The sequence below is a fragment of the Photinus pyralis genome, unplaced genomic scaffold (assembly GCF_008802855.1).
Source record: "Photinus pyralis isolate 1611_PpyrPB1 unplaced genomic scaffold, Ppyr1.3 Ppyr1.4_LG3b, whole genome shotgun sequence".
Taxonomy (NCBI): Eukaryota; Metazoa; Arthropoda; class Insecta; order Coleoptera; family Lampyridae; genus Photinus; species Photinus pyralis.
In genome coordinates this window covers 20,230,767-20,249,714 of record NW_022170510.1, presented here as the reverse complement: position 1 = coordinate 20,249,714, position 18,948 = coordinate 20,230,767, and the positions used below count along the sequence as shown (strand labels likewise).

The window sequence follows — 18,948 nt, the reverse complement described above, 5'->3', positions numbered from 1 at the left end:
CCTTGAATCTTCAATTTCCCCTTTTTAAAGACGCGATGAAAAATAGCAACAACGTTCTTAGAATTTTTTCACTCAAAATAAAGATGATAAAACATTATCGTTACTAGATAAACACAAATAATACGTGCTCACCCTTTGCAAGTCTAATCTCCTCTGCTTAAGACTCCCTTACGGTCTCGAAAATGCACACCTTTATCGAAAATGCACCTGTTATCACTTTTATTTCCAGGCGTACTTTCGTTCACATTTGCTATGAAGCGGTATATGTGTAGATTTTAGTATGTTGAACAAAATTCAAAACAAACTTTTGAAACGGCAAATCGGTCACCTGTTACAGCACTCTTCGTACTTGCATTACTTTTATAGCACTCGCCTACGACTGGTGTCACCCAACCACCACACTCGTGCAAAGCTTATAGTAGGTACAGTATACTATGAGTTATTATTAAATATGTTCCAGATATGACTTTTTCTTGTTACTTTGATATAGTAGCGATGATAATTGTGCAAACTGTGTTACGGCAAAAGTTACTTTTTAAATGATTAAATTTACAACAAAATAACACCAATTTGGTCTTGGTCAGATAAATAACTCTTGAGACACAGCTTTTTTTTGTTTTCGTCGATTTTGACTACTAAAGATCCACTTTACGACACGAACTGCCATTTCAGTTATTAAAATACACTAAACATTCAACAAAATGAAACAGCAACTTAAGATTTTCAAGGTTTTTACCATTGTCTTTGCCATCAGGTCCTTTCCAACGTTTACAGCATAGTTGACTACTTAACAAAATTATAGAATCACCTTTTAGAATGGGGAAGGTGAAGGTGTAGTTTTTACATTTTGCTCATCTGAATGGTCGTACAATCAATATGCTGCTCAGTAATGTCCCAGTAGCTTTTTACTCATGTATGTATATTTTGGAAAGGGGTCATTCCTTAAGTCTATTGGGATAGCACACTGCCTGTCTTCTCGCGACTCGAGATCAGGCCTCCCTAGGATTTCATTGGCTGCATTAGGACTTGCGCAATAGACGATTATCAAGCACATTTGTGATGTGGACCTGAATAGCTTAAAATCGGTCCTTTTTGTATAACGTGGAGATGATGAAATAGTCAAAGATTGAGAGCACGCCTGCAGCACACTAACTGTGCTAGAGGGGGGGGGGGGCAAAAATCTTCCTCTGCTAGACCTTGAAGGCTCTACAGTATATCATCGAACAAGAAGAATTAAATAGAAACAAAAATTCTACAAATGGACATATGTCACTCAAACGTCAAACTAACAATGCCAAACTAAATAGTACCGCACAATATTTTTTATAGGGGCTTTACAAAAACAAACAAGTTAAAAATGATCACAAATCTTGAACAGCAACATGGACTTAGGCAGCCTCAAATATTTGGAATTGGTATTTAAATCAGTCATGGAAAATGAAAGTCAACTTGCCGATGATGATTTCTTCAAAAACTTCCTTGAAGCCACAATAGCTGCTGATAATCCTATCAATAGTGCAGAAGCTAGTCTAATTACAAATGAGTTATCGCAGGACAACACCCAGTTCTGTACACAGCTTCGCAAGGCAAGTAAAAATGTTACGTGTGGCTCACCAAGCAAAAGAGAACAGGAAATAACCGGCACTATAACGAACATTCAAAGAAAACTTTCTCTCGTTCAAAACATGCGTTTCTTAAATGACCAACTGAGAACTGCAACTGCAAACTTAAACAATGTGATTGCACTAAACGGAGATTTAAAGCAGAAAATGAACGACACAAATTCCAGATATCGCAATTTGGAACAAGAACTATATCATAAGCAGTTGTGTGCGGCACCTTTATATACGAACATACCGTCTAAAGTATACAGTCATGAAGAGTTTGGTGTACAGTGTGCAATTCCTTATTCTCTGAACAAGGGAACACAAGTAGTGACTCACACTCACGTAGAGAACAAATCCTTGAAACACTGTCATCGCCATCACCACCATCATTATAAGACATAAAAACGTGTATAAAAAAAATAAAATTAACATTAAATACATTACGGCTTATGGAAAATCCTTGCGCGGCTCCACTATTTATTTTTTTTACTCCGAATCCGTTTAACATAGAGCCACGAAATTTCAATGAGAGCTGGTCAATGTTACAGACAATTAAATTATGGTGTTTCTTAATTTTTAGTAACACTGGAAATAGTTAATTTTAAGGTTTAAAGTCTTTGAAGATAAAACGACGATAGTAAATCCGTGTTTTTCCATATTTCCACTGAATACTGTTATGAATTATGTGGTAAATAAATAATGTGGTACTGGTATATGCAAAACTTCATTTGGGTAAATTTATGACAAGAAAAATTGGGCATGTTATACTCAGATAAAGCGTAAATTTAAATATCTCATCTAAATCAAAATCGATACGTTACCTGAATTATACCATCAAATCAATAAATACGGTCAAATGCATCGTCTGCTTTATTTGTGATTCAAACGTTATAAGTCACAAATTAAATAAAATAATCTATTCGATGGAATTAATGATGATATTGCCAACATGAAAGGAAGGCGCCCTAGTTTGTATTTTAATTTTGTTTTCGTGTTGCTAGACTTACCTTGAATTGGACAAGAACGGAACACATTTTGCAGATTCCTTGCATTCAACCCTTAGTATATCTGGAGGGGAGAAGAGGATACGCAATCGGTGAGTCGTGCCTCAAGGCGCTGGAGAGGATGAATCCCGCTCTGGTCATATCTCTAACTAAACTGGTGACTCTTTTTACACCTTACACCTTTTCGTAACGATAAACACAGCCTAGGCCAAAAATATATCTTATTTTCACGAAGATTACAAAGTTGCATAATAATTATTTTGCTTTCACTGACAAAACATACAAAACATTAAGTAAACCAAACGAATTTGGCAGATTAGTACACTACAATGAGACTACTAAGTGCTACAAGTTATACTACAAATTATTTCCTCATATCATTTGCATTAATTACACAGGGCAGGAATACAATTTAAAAATAAGCTATACATCAAAAACACTTATGTTATTGTCGAATGGTACCCCTACATTTACAAGTTGCTTGACAGTACTCGGTCCTTTCTTCGCCTCTCTCGGTGCTCCGATCGCACAACCAGTTCGGCCAAACCGCGTGTAACTCTCGACAGTTTGCCCAATAATCGGCAACGGGACATGCGTTCGTGCATAGTTTTTTGGCGTGACATTTGCGGCGACACATTCCGCACGGTCTGCCTCTTCTGTAAGGGGTACCTAGCCTTTCGGGGTGATTACCTCTGAAACAATACGCCAATTAGACAGTCTTAAGGTGGATTACACGACAGACAAGCTAAATTTTAATTAATCAAATTAACTAATCAGAAACATAATGCCAAACAATGAGAGCGGAACTCATTAATGCATGCTCTTTTTTGTCCACTCATGCTTCATTTACCCATACTTCCCGTCGATAAAGAAATAGTAACACAATTGCGGTAAGAAAGTGAAATTATTGCCTGAATCTTTCACGCACGCCACACATATTTTTTTCACCTTTGTTATGCGATTTTCTTTATTTACACCTGAAAGATCTAATCTCTGTTTGTACTTACATGGGGCAATAATTGCACACGTAACTGTAATAGCCTCTTCCTTTATTGTTACCCACTCTATCGCACTTGGTAAAACCGCATCCAACCTGATGGCTTGTTGCCCATACCAATTGAGTGTAGTGACCTATCACGTATAGGTCGTTATTGTCGCCACCAAATGTGAAATTGTCTTTTTCTAACCACCACGTTTTTATGGCAAATAACCTGGAAAATATATATCGTTGTAATTGAAATAAATATAAACAAATTGTGGTTGTTTGCTGAAGAGAACTGTACTTTAACTTCTATTAGTTTGTACATTTTCCGTTCATAAACCAATCCATGTTAATCATTGCATTATTTTGATTTAGTTGACCGACTTTGTAAAAAATCTCATGATACAACTAAGAAGACAATGAGGTATAATAAAACAAACATATCGCTTCATGCCTGCTGTTAATAATAAATGAATATAGACAATCTAATCTTGTTTATTCCCATGTGTTATGCTACAAACATTGCAGCACGTCTTACCAGAAGCTTATATTATGGTTTGCCTATGCTTGAATATTTGGAGGAACATATGCATTTTAATGAAATCTCAAATTTTGAGTTATGAATTCTTTACAAGAAAGCACATTTTTAAAGGAATTCTAATATGATGTTGTGTAACGGAAACCCGCTAGCGTATTTTTTTATTTTTTGAATTTTCATTAGATTTTATGAATATTTTGGTAGCGTAGTATTCTATATACACGAGTACTTCTCTGTGTAGAGACGGGTAGTAAAATAACCCTACCGCAGAGGGCACTGCGTGTCGTACAATGCGACTAAACAACGGCAAGCGCAGCGTTGAAGACCCTTTCTTTGCCTTTTTCTACTTTTTAATTATTTCCCCTTCTTGTTGCATCCTATCTTCTTTCATAATATTGTTCGCTGTTCCCGTTCTATTCTTCTTTCTAGTGTTCTTCATCCTTGATACGGGGGCGTATCTTTTCCTTTTTTACTCTTCTTTCAACTTTTTTTGTTCCTTCTCGACACCTCCAGTTTTTACTCGGCTTCCTCCGTTCTCTGCCTCTCCACGAAATCACCGGCTTTGTTTCTTTCTCTACTTCTTCAACTCAACCCCTATTCTTCTCCATCATTTAGAATTGCTGTTTTCTTTCTTCTCCTTCTCCTTTATCGTTGCTCCTTTTCGTTGCTCCCTCCTTTCACTTCCTCGTGATTTTCTTCCACATTCTACTCCCCTTTTCTTCCAGTTTCTTTCGCTCCTTTATCCCTTCTGCTCCCGCTTCAGTTTCACCAGCACTTCATCTAACTTTTCCTACTCCTTTTTCCCTGCCCCTACGCTTTCTCGTTTATACTTCCCTTGCTTCTCTTCTTCTTTCTTTTCCACTTTTTAAACTTTCCTACTCCGTCTTCTCCAACTCCACCCTCTCCGCGTGTTGTAACTTTCCTTATATCTTCCTTTGAACCTTCTTCCTTTCTTAGCCTCCCCCCTCCCCAATTTTCCTTCTCTTTAACACTTTTTTAGTGCACTTTCACTTTCAAAAAATAAAAAATACACTTTTGCGTTCTTGGTGTCTGTCTGTCTGTCTGAGTCACAAAGTCACAGGGGCTCCGGAACTACACCACCTACAGATTTGGTATGAGTGTCATTCGATCAGAAATTAAAAATTATTTCCTGTTTGTATTCTCGTTAAGGCATGAAATGTCCATAAGGGCTATTAAAATCGAAAAAACAAATTCTCACAAGTGGCTTAACGAATTTTTTTACTTTCGCACCGTCTTATTTCTTCCTTCCATTATCCTTCTTCAGCTTGTACTCTTCCTATTTTCTCTCCATTCCCGCCCCCCAACATGTACCTCCACCTGTACTTCTTTTCGTTCTTTTTCACCCTACAAACTTTGCCTCATGTCAATTCCTCCGCATCCTCCCCCATTTAGTACTGATTTTTTACTCTTTCTCTCTTTTCTTGATCCTCTCCCTCACTTTGTTTTGCGGATTATTCTCTATTACCTACTCCTTATCTCTTCCTTTTGTTTTCCTCCTACCTTCTCAGCCTCACGAATTCGTTTCATTCTGCTACTCTTTGCTTTATGCTTCTGCTTCTCCTCATCTTCCTTGTTCATTCTTCATCATTTTGAATTCGTAAATTCCAGAAAGTCCACTTCAAAGCACATCTTTCTCACTTGTGGCTTGTTTCTCCTAATCTTCCGTCTTTCCCCCCGTTTCTCTTTGCCTCTACCTGTATACCATTTACAGTCCGCTATGATCAATAAATTGCGTAACGCTAGGTTTCCATTCTCATTCTACTTTTCTTTCTAACCTTGCCGAACCTCCACCCTACTCTTAACCCTTCTCCGCATCTGTTTACTCCTCATTTGCTGCATTTTCGTTCACCCTCCCTTCCCCACCCTTACCTGTGGTATCTCCTCCTACTTTCCTGGATCCTTCTCGTCCTTCCAATTCCTCCATCTCTTGTCTCTCCTACATCCTTTCTTCTAATCCCTCGCTTCTGCTTTCCCTCATCAATATGGGAATTTGAAGAGACAGTCGAGATTTCATTTTCAATTTCTTGAGAGTGAAATTTAAAACAATTCTTAGCAGTGCCCTCTAAAATCTTTGTTCTCTAGTTCCCCCCACTTATTTCTTGAGAGAATTTCACTCGATGCGCAAAGCTAGCGAGCGGGAACGCAAGAAACGAACAAAAAAGATAACATTTACGCGCGACGACTGCCTTAAAACAACTTGATAAATCTTATTATTTAATATACAGACTGTTACTACTAAGTACATTAACTAAACAATAAATGAGGGAATACTGCCTATTTTATATCAATTATTAATAACTATTTCCAATTATATTGGCATTCGGATTTCTCATAATTATAGAAGATGTTATTTAAATATCCGTATATGTGTTGCAGTGGTAGAGCGTTGGACTACATATCCGGAAGGTCGAGTGTTCGAGCCTGCGCTGAATTAAGAATTTTTAATCTGGGACAGAATATAGGAATTTCTTTAGATCAGCATTGAGCATTCTCCCGTCTTCTCCGAATTAGGTTTTTCTGCAGTTTTCCTAATTAAGGTAAGGTAAATACAGGAGTAGTACGGGTAATGGGGGGGGGGGGGGGTTATCTGCAGCAGCGTTGCATCATAGTGTTGACTGCATCATAGTGTTGACTGCCTCAAATTTTAGTTATATCGTGAAGGATTTCAATCCCGTAAGAACATATCATATACAAATACAGATTTGAGGTAATAGCTATTTAAATTTCCAGTTAAAATTATCATGCGAGTTGTTAAACTGTTTTTTTTATCACGATCATAAATTACATTGTTTGACAATGTTTATTATACCATTATCCTGGTACTGTTAGTGATAATGTGTTTGTATCAACCATAACAAATCGTAAATGTCACACTCCTATTATGACGTAGTTATTGTTTGCCAATTAAATTGATACACAATCATGCAATAAATCAAATAAATCTGTAATTTATCTATATAAATAAAAATGTATGTTTGTACCTAATGCTTGCCTAAACCGTTCATCCATCCGTATGGCCACGAAAGTTACTGAATTAGTAAACTGTGAGAGGTGAGACGGCGCAGCCGCCGAAATCGAGCTTCTGTCCCTTCCGGGAGCGTGACATTGTCTGATAGGCGGTACAAAGTTCGCTCAGTCTGCTAGTGCTTAATAAACAAGGGCAACTGGAGCCTATTTCCGTGTATCTTCTTTTAATGCCTTAAATATAAAAATGTATCTCTAGAGGTACCATGCAACCTAGTAGCAATTTCCAACAAAGGTGTCACATGTGTGAAACTTGTCATTCTGAGAACAATAGTCACCTTCAGTACTTAAAATGTACTTGTACTTGATGAACAATATTTTTATCACACACGATGTAAAAACAGTTAAATGATTCAATTTAATTCATTTATAAGCTGAAACATCTAAATCATAACCAATCAAGTGGATCTGACCGGACAAATGGTTTTGGGATGCAAAGGTAGCATCATTTGCGATTAAAAAACGATGACCGTGTATTTTTTTAATTTGGCAGATCAAGAGAAATAAGACTATGCCGTGGATGGTCCAGCAAGTTCACATTTGGCTCCCTTGCGTACTCATCACTTGAAGAATCAAGCATTGAACCAATTACATATAAAACACTGTAAACACCAAACGCACCGAAGTCTTTCAACACATTGCTGGGGGGATAGACTACACTTTGTAACGGGAGCTCGCTTTGCAATTTACATTTCTCGAATTTCACTTATGTGTAAAGAATTACATATCTCCGCTTCATAAGAAAGGTGTACGCGAATAGGACGGGTGAAAGCGACTCGCAGATAAAAACGCGTGGGTGAACTGATAGTGAAGCTTGGTCTCGAAGTTTCGGTTGAGCGTGATTCGGTTTTTCTACTCGGCACTAAAGGAGATAATAGTAAATGTTCGGAATTGAAGGATTTGAATGGCGGGAACTATCGAGGCCCGCCGGGAACCTCGAATGGGCCTTTACGCTTGCGTGTTAGAACGACATTCACATTCACTACACTTGAAAGCTTTCCGATACACTTGCACAATCTGCTGGAAATCTTGCATCGGTTATGACTTCCAGTCAAATTCTTCCTACTGCTCCATTGAGTCAAGTAAACTTGCAGTATGTACATAGAACTCCGATATTTAATGGGGAATTAAATTTTAGGGAGGTCGAAAGCGAACAAGTTCGCATCATTCGCCCAAGTCTCACTCTTTTTTACTTATCGGAGTTAGGGCCAAATGCCCCAACGACCATCGACGCGTTATTGACGGAATGTCGCCGATACGTTGTGGGTAAGCAAGATCTTAATCGCTACGAAGCATTGAGCACTCAATCACATTTACCTTTACTTAAACCGGGATTTAGTAATTCAGTTACGCCACGACAGATACCGGACCAACCTACCATTAATGTTGTCGATATTAAACAATCACAGGTGCTGGAACTGTCAACGCTTAGGGCACCATCGAACCGAATGTCCAGAACCACACCAGCTTTTTTGCTACAAGTGTGGTGCTAGTGGCGTTATTGTCCGTAATTGTGGGATTTGCTCGGGAAACGGACTCTCTGAGACTTCATAAGTCGTCGAGAGCTCTCTGATTGTCAATTTACAAAGATGACATCTCTTCATCATGCCTGATCTAAACTCTAGGTCATAATTTGAAACTTTATGGCTGAAATGCACATTTGGGATATGCTGGATTCGGGCGCGTCGAGATCTGTTCTTATAGTGAATCCCTATTTTCCAATGACAGCATTTACATTTACGTTTTATTAATCAACGTACAGTCACTTCAATGGGTTATGTTACGATAATCGAACTGTGATTATCGTTGGTCAATGGTTGTACTTACTTCGAGTACTTAATAATATTGGGCATCGATTTCTGGGATAGTATGGGTATTTTACCTAATATTTTTGATAATCGCTGGCATTTTACTTCTGATCTATCAGTAAAGTCAATTTCTTCTAAAATGGAAATACTTCTTTTGAGTGTCAAACAACAGCACACTTTACAGGCTCTTCTTACTAGTAAATTTGACGCTTTATCCACCGTGGGCGAACATGAAATTCTTGTTATCCCTAAATTGACACCATAAAACAACATTTTGAAGAGCTAAACTGAAATATTTTGGGTCAATTCGTTTGGTTTAGAACCGGATCCGAGGAAAGTCAACGCCATCTTACAAATGAAGTCTCCTACTAATGTCAAGGAGATACGACAGTTGGTATAGGAAATCCCCGATTTCACCACTGTTGTTGTTCCGTTATAAATTAAATTTGTATGGGAACCTGAGTGTGAAGAAGTTTTTGTCTGATTGAAATAAATATTGACTACCACGCCAGTATTAACATGTGCTGAATTTTCCAAACTTTTTGTCCTTCACACGGAGAGCCTCATCTTTTGGTTTAAGCGCCATGCTTACTCATGTATTCCCTGAGGGTGAATGTCCGATTTGCTATTTGACCCGATCCTTAACTCAAACCGAACACAATTACAGCACCACAAGGACGCTTAGCAAGACTTCAACCTTATTCCCCGAAACAAGTAAAATTATTTTTAAACGGTTAAAAATCATTAGCGGCACTTGAATCCAAATAAGGGGTTTAATCTGTATTTGGTTTGGTAATGCTGTGCAGTAAGAATGTATTTGAAGGGGTCACCCTAAAAAAAATGGCCAACTATTTCACAAAGGTAAGTTGTCTTTCGGGATATGTGGAATAGTTTGTTCTTCGTATAATGCTCACATTTAACCGTCTTTATAGCCGCAACACGCTAATTACAGAATTAATTGATCCATAGAACTAGAAGGTTCACTAACCTTACGCAATCGAAATCGCAAGTGTGTGACATTTTGTAAAAATTGACATTTAAATTTAATCGTAGGTTATGTTTACGTTAAGCACTAAATTAGATCTGCTTTGTTTATAATGACGAACAAGTACTTCTTGAAAAAAAATTATATGAAGCTGTATATTTGTGTGAAAATTACCACAAGTCTTTTAGCAATTTTTTACAGTGCGCATAATACTATTTCATTTGTTGACTTACACTATTTCTAAGAGTTATGGTTTTACATGTGGATATTCCTCTTCCAAAATATCCACTTAAACAGAAAAGCCACAAATCAAGTGTAAATACTGATTGTGCTTTTTTCGAAGAAGAGACTTTGGCAGCGACATTTATGTTTAAATAAGGAATGCTTCTCACTAACCGCAATTTTTGCACAAGCAGTAACCCAAAATTCAACTTTCCTAAAATATTTTAAATGGAAAAGGAGCGTTGTTCCCAAAACTGACAACAACGTCCCTTTCTTTTGATTTTGTATCTAAAAAAGCTGGAGCAAAAATAATTTCAGGGTAACCCAGTCGGTCAGCTATGTCACACCGGTAGGCAAAAAAACCACCACGATAGTATAGGTACTCACCAAGGAACTTGATGTGATGATACAAAAATGTTTTGACCGCATGAACCGAAGTTGTCAATGAATCTTCCGGTTGCATTGTCGTGGGTTAACAGCATACAAGCGTCCGACCATCGCTGAGCTGATCGGGCCACCTCATGATTCCATTTCTGTAACGAATCGCACAGTATAGCAGGTGTATCAAACAGCATTTGTTAGCTGTTTAGCTGTTTAAATTTTGCAGATTAATTAAAACCCAGAATGTTATAAGGTACTAAATTGATACGTCCTTAATCAATTAAAATAACGCTATGTAAATAAACGAGCATATTAATATGGGTCACCTCGTAAACCGAGGATATTTATTTGACGCAATTTCGATGCTATACATTAACTTGTCACATTAACAAAACTTGAATACGTGACCAATTGTATAAACAAAAAAATGCTTGGACGGGGTCCATTATAATCCTAAGAAGTAATAAATGAACGAAATGGATATTTAACTTGTAAAGAAAGCGCTCTGGAGGGCAGTAAAAAATCATTAGTAATATAGCTTACATAGTAAAGGGTGCAATTTGGGCGGCCGCACTGCTGCGGTTTATGCCGATAGGTGGCGAAAGAGTAAAATATCATCCTAATTTTTAGCATACGAATAAATTTTTGACGAATGTGTAGAAAGTTTTCGAATATTTTATTTGAAAAAGGAAGGTTTGGTTTAGGTAGATATTAAAGAATTTGTCGGCAAATCGATAACAAAATAATCGATAAATCGAAATTCAAAGTTAAACGACATATGATTTTTTTGGTAAAAAAAAGCGACAATATTTACTTTAATACCTTCACAGTGATACGGTGCACACTTTGGGATCGAAGCGATTGGTATTAATTTGAACGCTTTTTGAATAAAAATTCGAGGTGTGTCAATTATAGGAACTAAAAAGTGTCAATTTGGTGTAGCCACGATTCCAAAGATATCGCTTTAAACAAACAAGAAATCCGGAATTAGTAATATTACCTACAGATTTGTAATTGATCGGCTGCTCGCCTTTCAGTGAGGGTTTTGTGCATATAATACCTAAAGGGTTTTGAGTGGAAATTTTGAATCAACGTGTGCGGATCTTACATATGAATTTGCTTGAACGTAACTAGAGACATCTATCAATGACGAGCAGAAGTAGCACGAGCAATATTTTTATATTGTTATGTCATTGCGCGCCTCTTCCGGCAATTGTATAAAGCAAAAGTAATAAGTGTATCCCCTCTATTTGCGGCGCCCTCTTAATAACGCTTTTGTTTATAATTCACGAAACTAAGGGCCAATTGCACCGTCAAAATTAAGTATCCCTTAAGCGCGGTTTAGACGCTACGATCTTGGCTTCGATAAATCGTAACGATCTGATTGTCCAATTTATCGTTCAATAAATCGAAAGAGTGCGTACTGTTTACATGTAACGGTTTCTTATTCCAATCTCATTGTCCTTCACGGTTTAATACAGTTTTTATTTTTTTACTTTTCAACTTGTCTTTTGGTTCTGTCCACTAATATAAATTATACTCGCATTTTATTTCTTACATTGCTTGCTTACAATAGAATCTTAATCTCGATTATGATTTCTGACTAGCCATGTGTCGCCAAATATTTTTTTTGGGTGGCCAAACTTGATCGCCACTCGCCAAATGTAAAACGTGTGCGCTAGAGACAGTCCAAGTAGCCCAAATGGATACAAAAATGGTTCACGTCGGCAACATTAATCACAAATCGTAGCGATAAATCGCTGTTATTGTTTACACGTTCCAATTTATCGCTACGATTCGCAGAAATTGAAGCCGGCCACCATCAACCATCCAATCCAATTCCAATTCCAATAAATCGCTACAATCCTCTGTTCACACGCAACGATAAATCGTAACGATTCGATCGTTACGATAAATTGTTACAATTTATCGTAGCGTCTAAACCGCGCTTTAAAGTTAAGCATAACTTAAATACCATAGCAACACGATTGATTTAATAATAGTTGCCATAGATTTTAAGTTCGACTTAACTTTAAGCAAGGCTTAATTTTTTGGTGCAAATGGGGCCTAGTGGTCTAATTGCACCGAAATAGGTGCATAAATGCCGCCTGTATTGCGTATAACATTTCCATGACAATCATAAAATTACGAATAATCAATCCACTTAATTAGAAATATATTCGAGCATAAAATAAATATGATTTCGTTTTATTTCCCTTATTTTTAAATTATGTTGCAGGCATAATAATAAAAAAATACTATTTTATATTTTATACTACTTCAAAGGCCTTTAAACTCGTGCGTGCTTTAAAGATTAATAAATAGAGGCATGCAAAAAAAAAAGTTAAACTCCACATGAATGATGACAGTTGTGTCACATACTCTTAAATCATAAATGTCAATTTGAGAAGAAAAAGCAATGAGATACTCAAAGGTTTTACTTTATGGCTGCTGGAATCACGTTACCAAGTCATTTAAATTGCTACCGACACCAGTACAATCGCCTTATCATCGCGCGACCTCATTTTTGGCGTATAAAAATTCGAAAATACAAGATAATTCCGCTCGAACAAATTAATAATTTGTAATTACATATATCATATTTTTCAAATTAATAAGAACATCTTATCATCAGTAACATTGAGCTCGTTTGTATTGAGACTATTAACTGTACCGCCAATTTACAAATATAAAATATGAATATAAACGTTCCGTTTCGCATGCCGCATTGTGATAAAAAACTCTTGAAATAAACATTATGCTTACGTAATTTTTCGTGTATACAATATAAATTGTGATACAGATGCCAAAGCAATTATCTTGAAGAAATCAAGATACAAAAACGTTCCAATAACGACATCTTCAACAAGAACTTGGCCTAAATGGAAACGAATACCTCGCGGATAACAAGGGCAAACGGTGTTAATTGAACTTAATGATAGGTCAATGAACAAGAGTTATAAGCACATTCGCATTGTTGCTAAATTAAACATGTGCTAATTGAAAACCGATCAACCTTTTTTTCATTTTATTTATTTTATATTGTTTATTTACGGTTGTTTGAACTTTTTGGTTGAATTTTACTGACCTTTATGCAAATCCTCATGTGCACCTGAACAGATTTAGTTTTACTTGAAACTTAATACAAAGGATATTTTCTATTAACGCCAAATAGAAAACATTACGTCAGAATCGCATTAAATCATTGCGAATAAGATTTGTCTACTGCAGACAGTCGGTGTTAATTGTTAATTAATATGATGTTTGGGTAATTACTCGTCATGGTCGTTAATAAGTTAAATTAGAAAAGATTTGTCGTATGATTTTTGACAATATTTATGCAAATTTATCGTTTTAGGCGTGGTCAAATCGGATAATTTTGATTTGTATAGTATAGTAAAGTTGTCGCAAAACGATAGCAAAGCGAAAATAAAGATAGTAACATAAATGGGCACAAAATGGGCACTTGCGGGTGAAATTCTTAGGACTGTTTGTTACTAAACGATTGCCTTAGAAACCACATCTGTAATATATGCTTACCTTCCTGACAATACAGTCGGAAGTGCGTTAAATCAAAATAGATGTGAAAATGCCGATTTCTTCAAAAATGTTCATTTGGTAATTCTATGCGTCATAAAATATTCAAAAGTGTTTTCACGAAACAACATCAAAGCGAGCATCAAAGTAAAAATTAAAAAACTAATCGAAATGGGCGCAAAATGGGCACTTCCCGGTTTAATTCTTTGAACTTTTTGTTACTAAACGATTACTTTAAAGAACACCTCTGTTACATATGCTTCCCATCCCGACAGTACAGTTTCAAGTGCGTTAAATCATAATCGATATGAAAAAGTCCATTTTTTTCAAAAAATTTTATCAAAAATTGACTAATTTTGTTTTTTTGATAAAATTTATAAAACCGAAACTGACAAATAGTCTGCGCTCCAATTTTATAATTCGTGTTTACAAATAAAAAAATTAAAAATAATAATATTAAAATCGTTACACGTTTTTATAAATCATAAAGAATTTATGTAAAATTGAAACAAAGTCATCGGATGCAATCCATAGCATGAAACGCAACGAGATTACACATGCGTGCGCAATAGTCAACTTTCCTATGTGAGCAATTTTATCGAAATTTTTATGATATTTTTCTCCAATAAAAGTACCTACACGTACTGCATCGAATATATAGGTTGCACCCCAAAACTGAAGACACAGACGTAAAATACCCCATTTTTGGCGGTATTTGTGCTAAATATATTCACTCTAGCGGAGCTTAACATACCTATGATGCAATATTACAAATCGATATATCGTAAATTTCTTTTCGCTTTTTTCACCTTTTAAAAAATACAAACGGAACGGCACTTAAAAAAACAACCCTAACTACATTCTCACAACAACTAAGCAAAATAATTTTTAAAAAATTGCACAACGATAAAACAATAAAAAATCCCTTTCCGCTCGGCCAATCATTATTCCGCATTAATACCTATATAAAAGTGTCAGCCATTTTGTTCCAATATGGCGGAATTGGCTGATTCACGAAGGACCTATCTAGTTGTTTTTAAAGCGAACATTTTTAAATTGAGATTATTCTTTTCATTTGGGTTGAGTTGAATCAGAGATGCGGAGGTTTCTGATTCTTCAAGTAAATATAATTAAAATAAGGTCTGTTCCCCTATGAACTTAAAAAATAGAGTTTAAGTGAAGTGAAGATTTTTCCTAATCTACATTACTTATAACAAATAAGTTAAAAAGTAATCGTAAACGATTTACATAAAGCGCACTTCCACTTGCATTCATTTCCCATTTGTAAGATGCAACTTCTGTTAAAATCGTAAAAATCCGGCCACAAATATGAAAGATAGCGTTGCAAATGTGCAATCCATTTTTGACGTGCTACTTCAATTTCAGTTTATAAGAAGAATTTTATTTCAATGCTTTTCTAAATAAGAAAGTTGGAACTGCGCATGCGCAAACCTAAATTTTGAAATTAACTTTAGATTTTCTTTTGCTCCAAGGGCCTATGTATTAAATTTCATTTAAATGCTTCCATAAATAAAAAGTTGGCACTGCGCATGCGCAAAACCAAATTTTGAAACTGGCGATTGATTTTCCTTTATTTCAAATGCCTATGTATCAAATTTCACTTTTGAAAGGGTCAGATTCTGATTCAGAATTCTCTCAGAAATCCAAAAATGTAAAAATATACAGCGTGTTCCATTTAAAAATTCACAACCTGGACTATTTCCGATGAAACCGGAAGTGAGCGGAAAGAGAAAAATATCCGAAAACTCGCCTTTTCACATACCATTTACCTGTACCAAATCTCATTTGATAGGTACACCTAATAGATACTCTAGCAATTATGGCTTGCCTAATAGATTCGTTGACACCCAGTTTAGGTAAGTTAGGTCGGGAATTCATAGTAAGTAGGTACATGTAGTACAGATTTTTATAAAGATAGAAAGTGGGAAATGTAATGGAAATAATGTAAATGAAGTTGTTTGTTGTTTAAAAGGATGTATTTTGCCCTTTCGCTAAGCCATTCTGGAATTGTCAGACTCGGAACCCCCTGTTGAATCCGCCACTGGGAAACTCAAGTGAAAAAATGTGACTACACGGATTAGTGTATGGTGGTGAAACTTAATGAAAATTTCACTTGAAACGGATGCAGAATCTAGGTCTAACAAAGAATCGTTCATCAAGGCAAGGTGGAAAGCATAACATTGACATTATCCTGCATTGATCATTATTTGGTGACAGTGGCATGTTGAAAAGTGCAAATGAATTGTAGGTACCCATTCCCATTGGTATTTTCTACTTGATCGACTATTAGATATAATACGCCAAATCGACGGTTTTTTTGAAGCCCTATATGTTTACAGGAAGAGATTATAAACTGAATCGCAAGGTGATTGAAACCAAAGATTCAAGGTTCTTTTTTTGCAATAGAACTGATAAGTGGCACTGTCGAGATGAGCATTCGTTTCGATCATAATAAACAAATTCATAAATTATCGATAAAAATCAGAGAAATATTACTCACCCGACTGCTTATCTTAGCGTATTTACTAATTAGTCGATCAAAAAAAAATGCCACGGCACGAGTATTAATTGCCGATTAAATTTGCTCAATCAAAGTTGAATATTAACACTTAAATTTAAGTAGGTAAAACCTACTTTACGAAATTAAGCAGCGACGCACCATCCTCAACATGTTGGCAGCCCTCGGCACCACTCTCGTTCGAAAGTAGTTGTGGTACAACACGATCTTGTTCTGTAATGGTTTCCTATTGGGTAGTAGCGCACTTTGTGGTATTTTGTCCCCCATCACTTTGGGCTCTGAAAATTTTCCAATGGAAATTAGGGTTTTCACGAGGGAAAACTTACGTCGATCGCTTCTCCATGCTTCGGAAGTCTGGTCCACGAATACCAATGCGATTAAAGCGAAAAGCAGTACATTTTCCGACCTCATTCTACAATGAAAAGCTTCATCAGAATCTCTTTGCATTCATTAATGTATAACATTTATTTATTTTATTGAGTGCGCGCTCAATTCATTAATTGCTACAAATAGAAATGCAATAGGTCACTGATAGCGCAATACACCAATAAGATCCGTTCATCCTAATTATTTAAATACACTCATGAAATGAAAAAAATTAGCACTTACATGCTTCTTTACTATGATCTCGGATGATGATGTTGACTAGAACTCACTTAATATAAGACTGACAAATATCTGCTCCAAATCATCTACTGTTTGTATAATTACTGATCGTCATTGGTAGCATTAAAATTTGTCAATTAAATTAATCGCATTCGAATATTGTGATGTATCTCACTTGTGTTACTAAAATAGAACTCTCGCACAATGGCGATATTCATATTAACCTTAATTTAAAATTTAAGCTTTTGATCACCCGGAAGACATAGGGTATTTAGGCTATGGCAATGAATTCTGATTAAATCAGGTGAAACTAGAACGGAGGTTTCTCAAATCTTAACACATGGATAGTAACAATTGAGTTTCCTGCAAATCTCCAATGCATGTAACTATAACAACAATTGTTTAATCAATAGTGCACCTACAAGTAAGGAATAGACATTGCCAATGGATTTTGACGGATCTAGCCTTTTAAAACTCGCAGAACTTCTGAAGCCGCAAAAGGAATTTGATACTGATTCGGATTCAGAGGATGACGCCCGTGATCCCAAAGGTAGTGACTCCCATTGTTTTTGGAAATTAATGCCTTTTTTAGAGCCAGAATGTAAGGGAGGAAAGACACCAAAGCAAAGCGTGTACAGCAAATTACCACCAGAAAAGCCAAAATTTGACGTAAACGATCCAGAATCCGAGGAAGCGTTATATTTTTCGGAACAATCGTGTGCAAACTCAGATTGGAGAAAAACGCCGCAGTGGGAAGTCGCGTATAAACAGCAAGTGTCCGCTTCCGATGTATTTTTGCAAGTATTTGCATCCCTAACAGAATAGTTGAAAAGTACACCAATCGATTAATGTTTGTTTTAGATGAGCGGAAAATCTACATCTACGGCTAGTTGTGAGGACATGATAATTAAAATTAATTTACCGGAAGAGGATTTTCGCAATATCGATCTGAAAATTACGGAAACTTGCTTAAAATTGGTGTCGCCCAAATACAAACTTGAAGTACCGCTTCCTCAACCGGTAGATCCCCAGCGAGGAAATGCACAATGGGATAAAGATGCCGAAAAACTCGTCGTCACGCTCAGAATGAATCGAGAATTTGATTTTATCAATTTTTAACTTTGTACCTAGGGCTTTTAGATTAGTTATTATAATTTGATGCAAAATGTTCGTAAAATTCTTGCCCTCAGATGTCTAACAGAAATGGAAAAAATTTTAGGAATTGGGATATATTTATTCCAAAGACCTTGACTTTGATTAATACAACCCAAAAGTTAGTTAAAATCATTTGTGGAATTATCAAGTTTAAGCAGTGTGGTTAATAAAGATAGTAAATGCATATACATAAAGTTGATTACAATCAAGGTTAAAACAGATTTAGGGAACAATGGGTAAGGTAACCAGGCACCTAAATTCTGAGAAAGGGTGAAGGGTACAAGATGTGACTCATCTTTTGTGCAAAGTCCATTTGTTAAGAGCAAGATGGAAAATTACATGGTCTTTAGGCAAATTATATGAATCGCAACTCATTTATCACACATAGATTCTAAACCGAAGAGTTTTAATAGGCATAACCTTACCCCCAAGATATGTAACTCGTCCCTAGTTTCGGAATGTCGAGCCTACAGTGGATCTTTCACATGATAATAAAGATCATAAAATGAAATTCATTACCTTCACAGCATTGGTTTTTT

The 18,948-nt window shown here is 36.2% G+C and overlaps 2 protein-coding genes across 2 annotated transcripts; one reads left to right on the top strand and one right to left on the bottom strand.

The window, feature by feature from the left end:
- Nucleotides 1–2,815: 2,815 nt before the first annotated feature.
- On the bottom strand, nt 2,816–17,390 carry LOC116167124 (serotriflin-like). Its single transcript, XM_031482363.1, has 6 exons — nt 17,258–17,390; nt 16,975–17,060; nt 16,790–16,926; nt 10,579–10,724; nt 3,619–3,822; nt 2,816–3,303 (listed from the first exon to the last, which is right to left on the bottom strand). The coding sequence occupies exons 2-6, from the start codon at nt 17,057–17,059 to the stop codon at nt 3,057–3,059; spliced, it is 819 nt and encodes a 272-aa protein (XP_031338223.1). The 5' UTR covers nt 17,060; nt 17,258–17,390; the 3' UTR covers nt 2,816–3,056.
- LOC116167125 (protein PIH1D3-like) lies at nt 17,288–18,552 on the top strand. The gene is made up of 3 exons (XM_031482364.1): nt 17,288–17,804; nt 17,847–18,055; nt 18,116–18,552. The coding sequence occupies exons 1-3, from the start codon at nt 17,699–17,701 to the stop codon at nt 18,371–18,373; spliced, it is 573 nt and encodes a 190-aa protein (XP_031338224.1). The 5' UTR covers nt 17,288–17,698; the 3' UTR covers nt 18,374–18,552.
- The last annotated feature ends 396 nt before the right edge of the window (nt 18,553–18,948 follow it).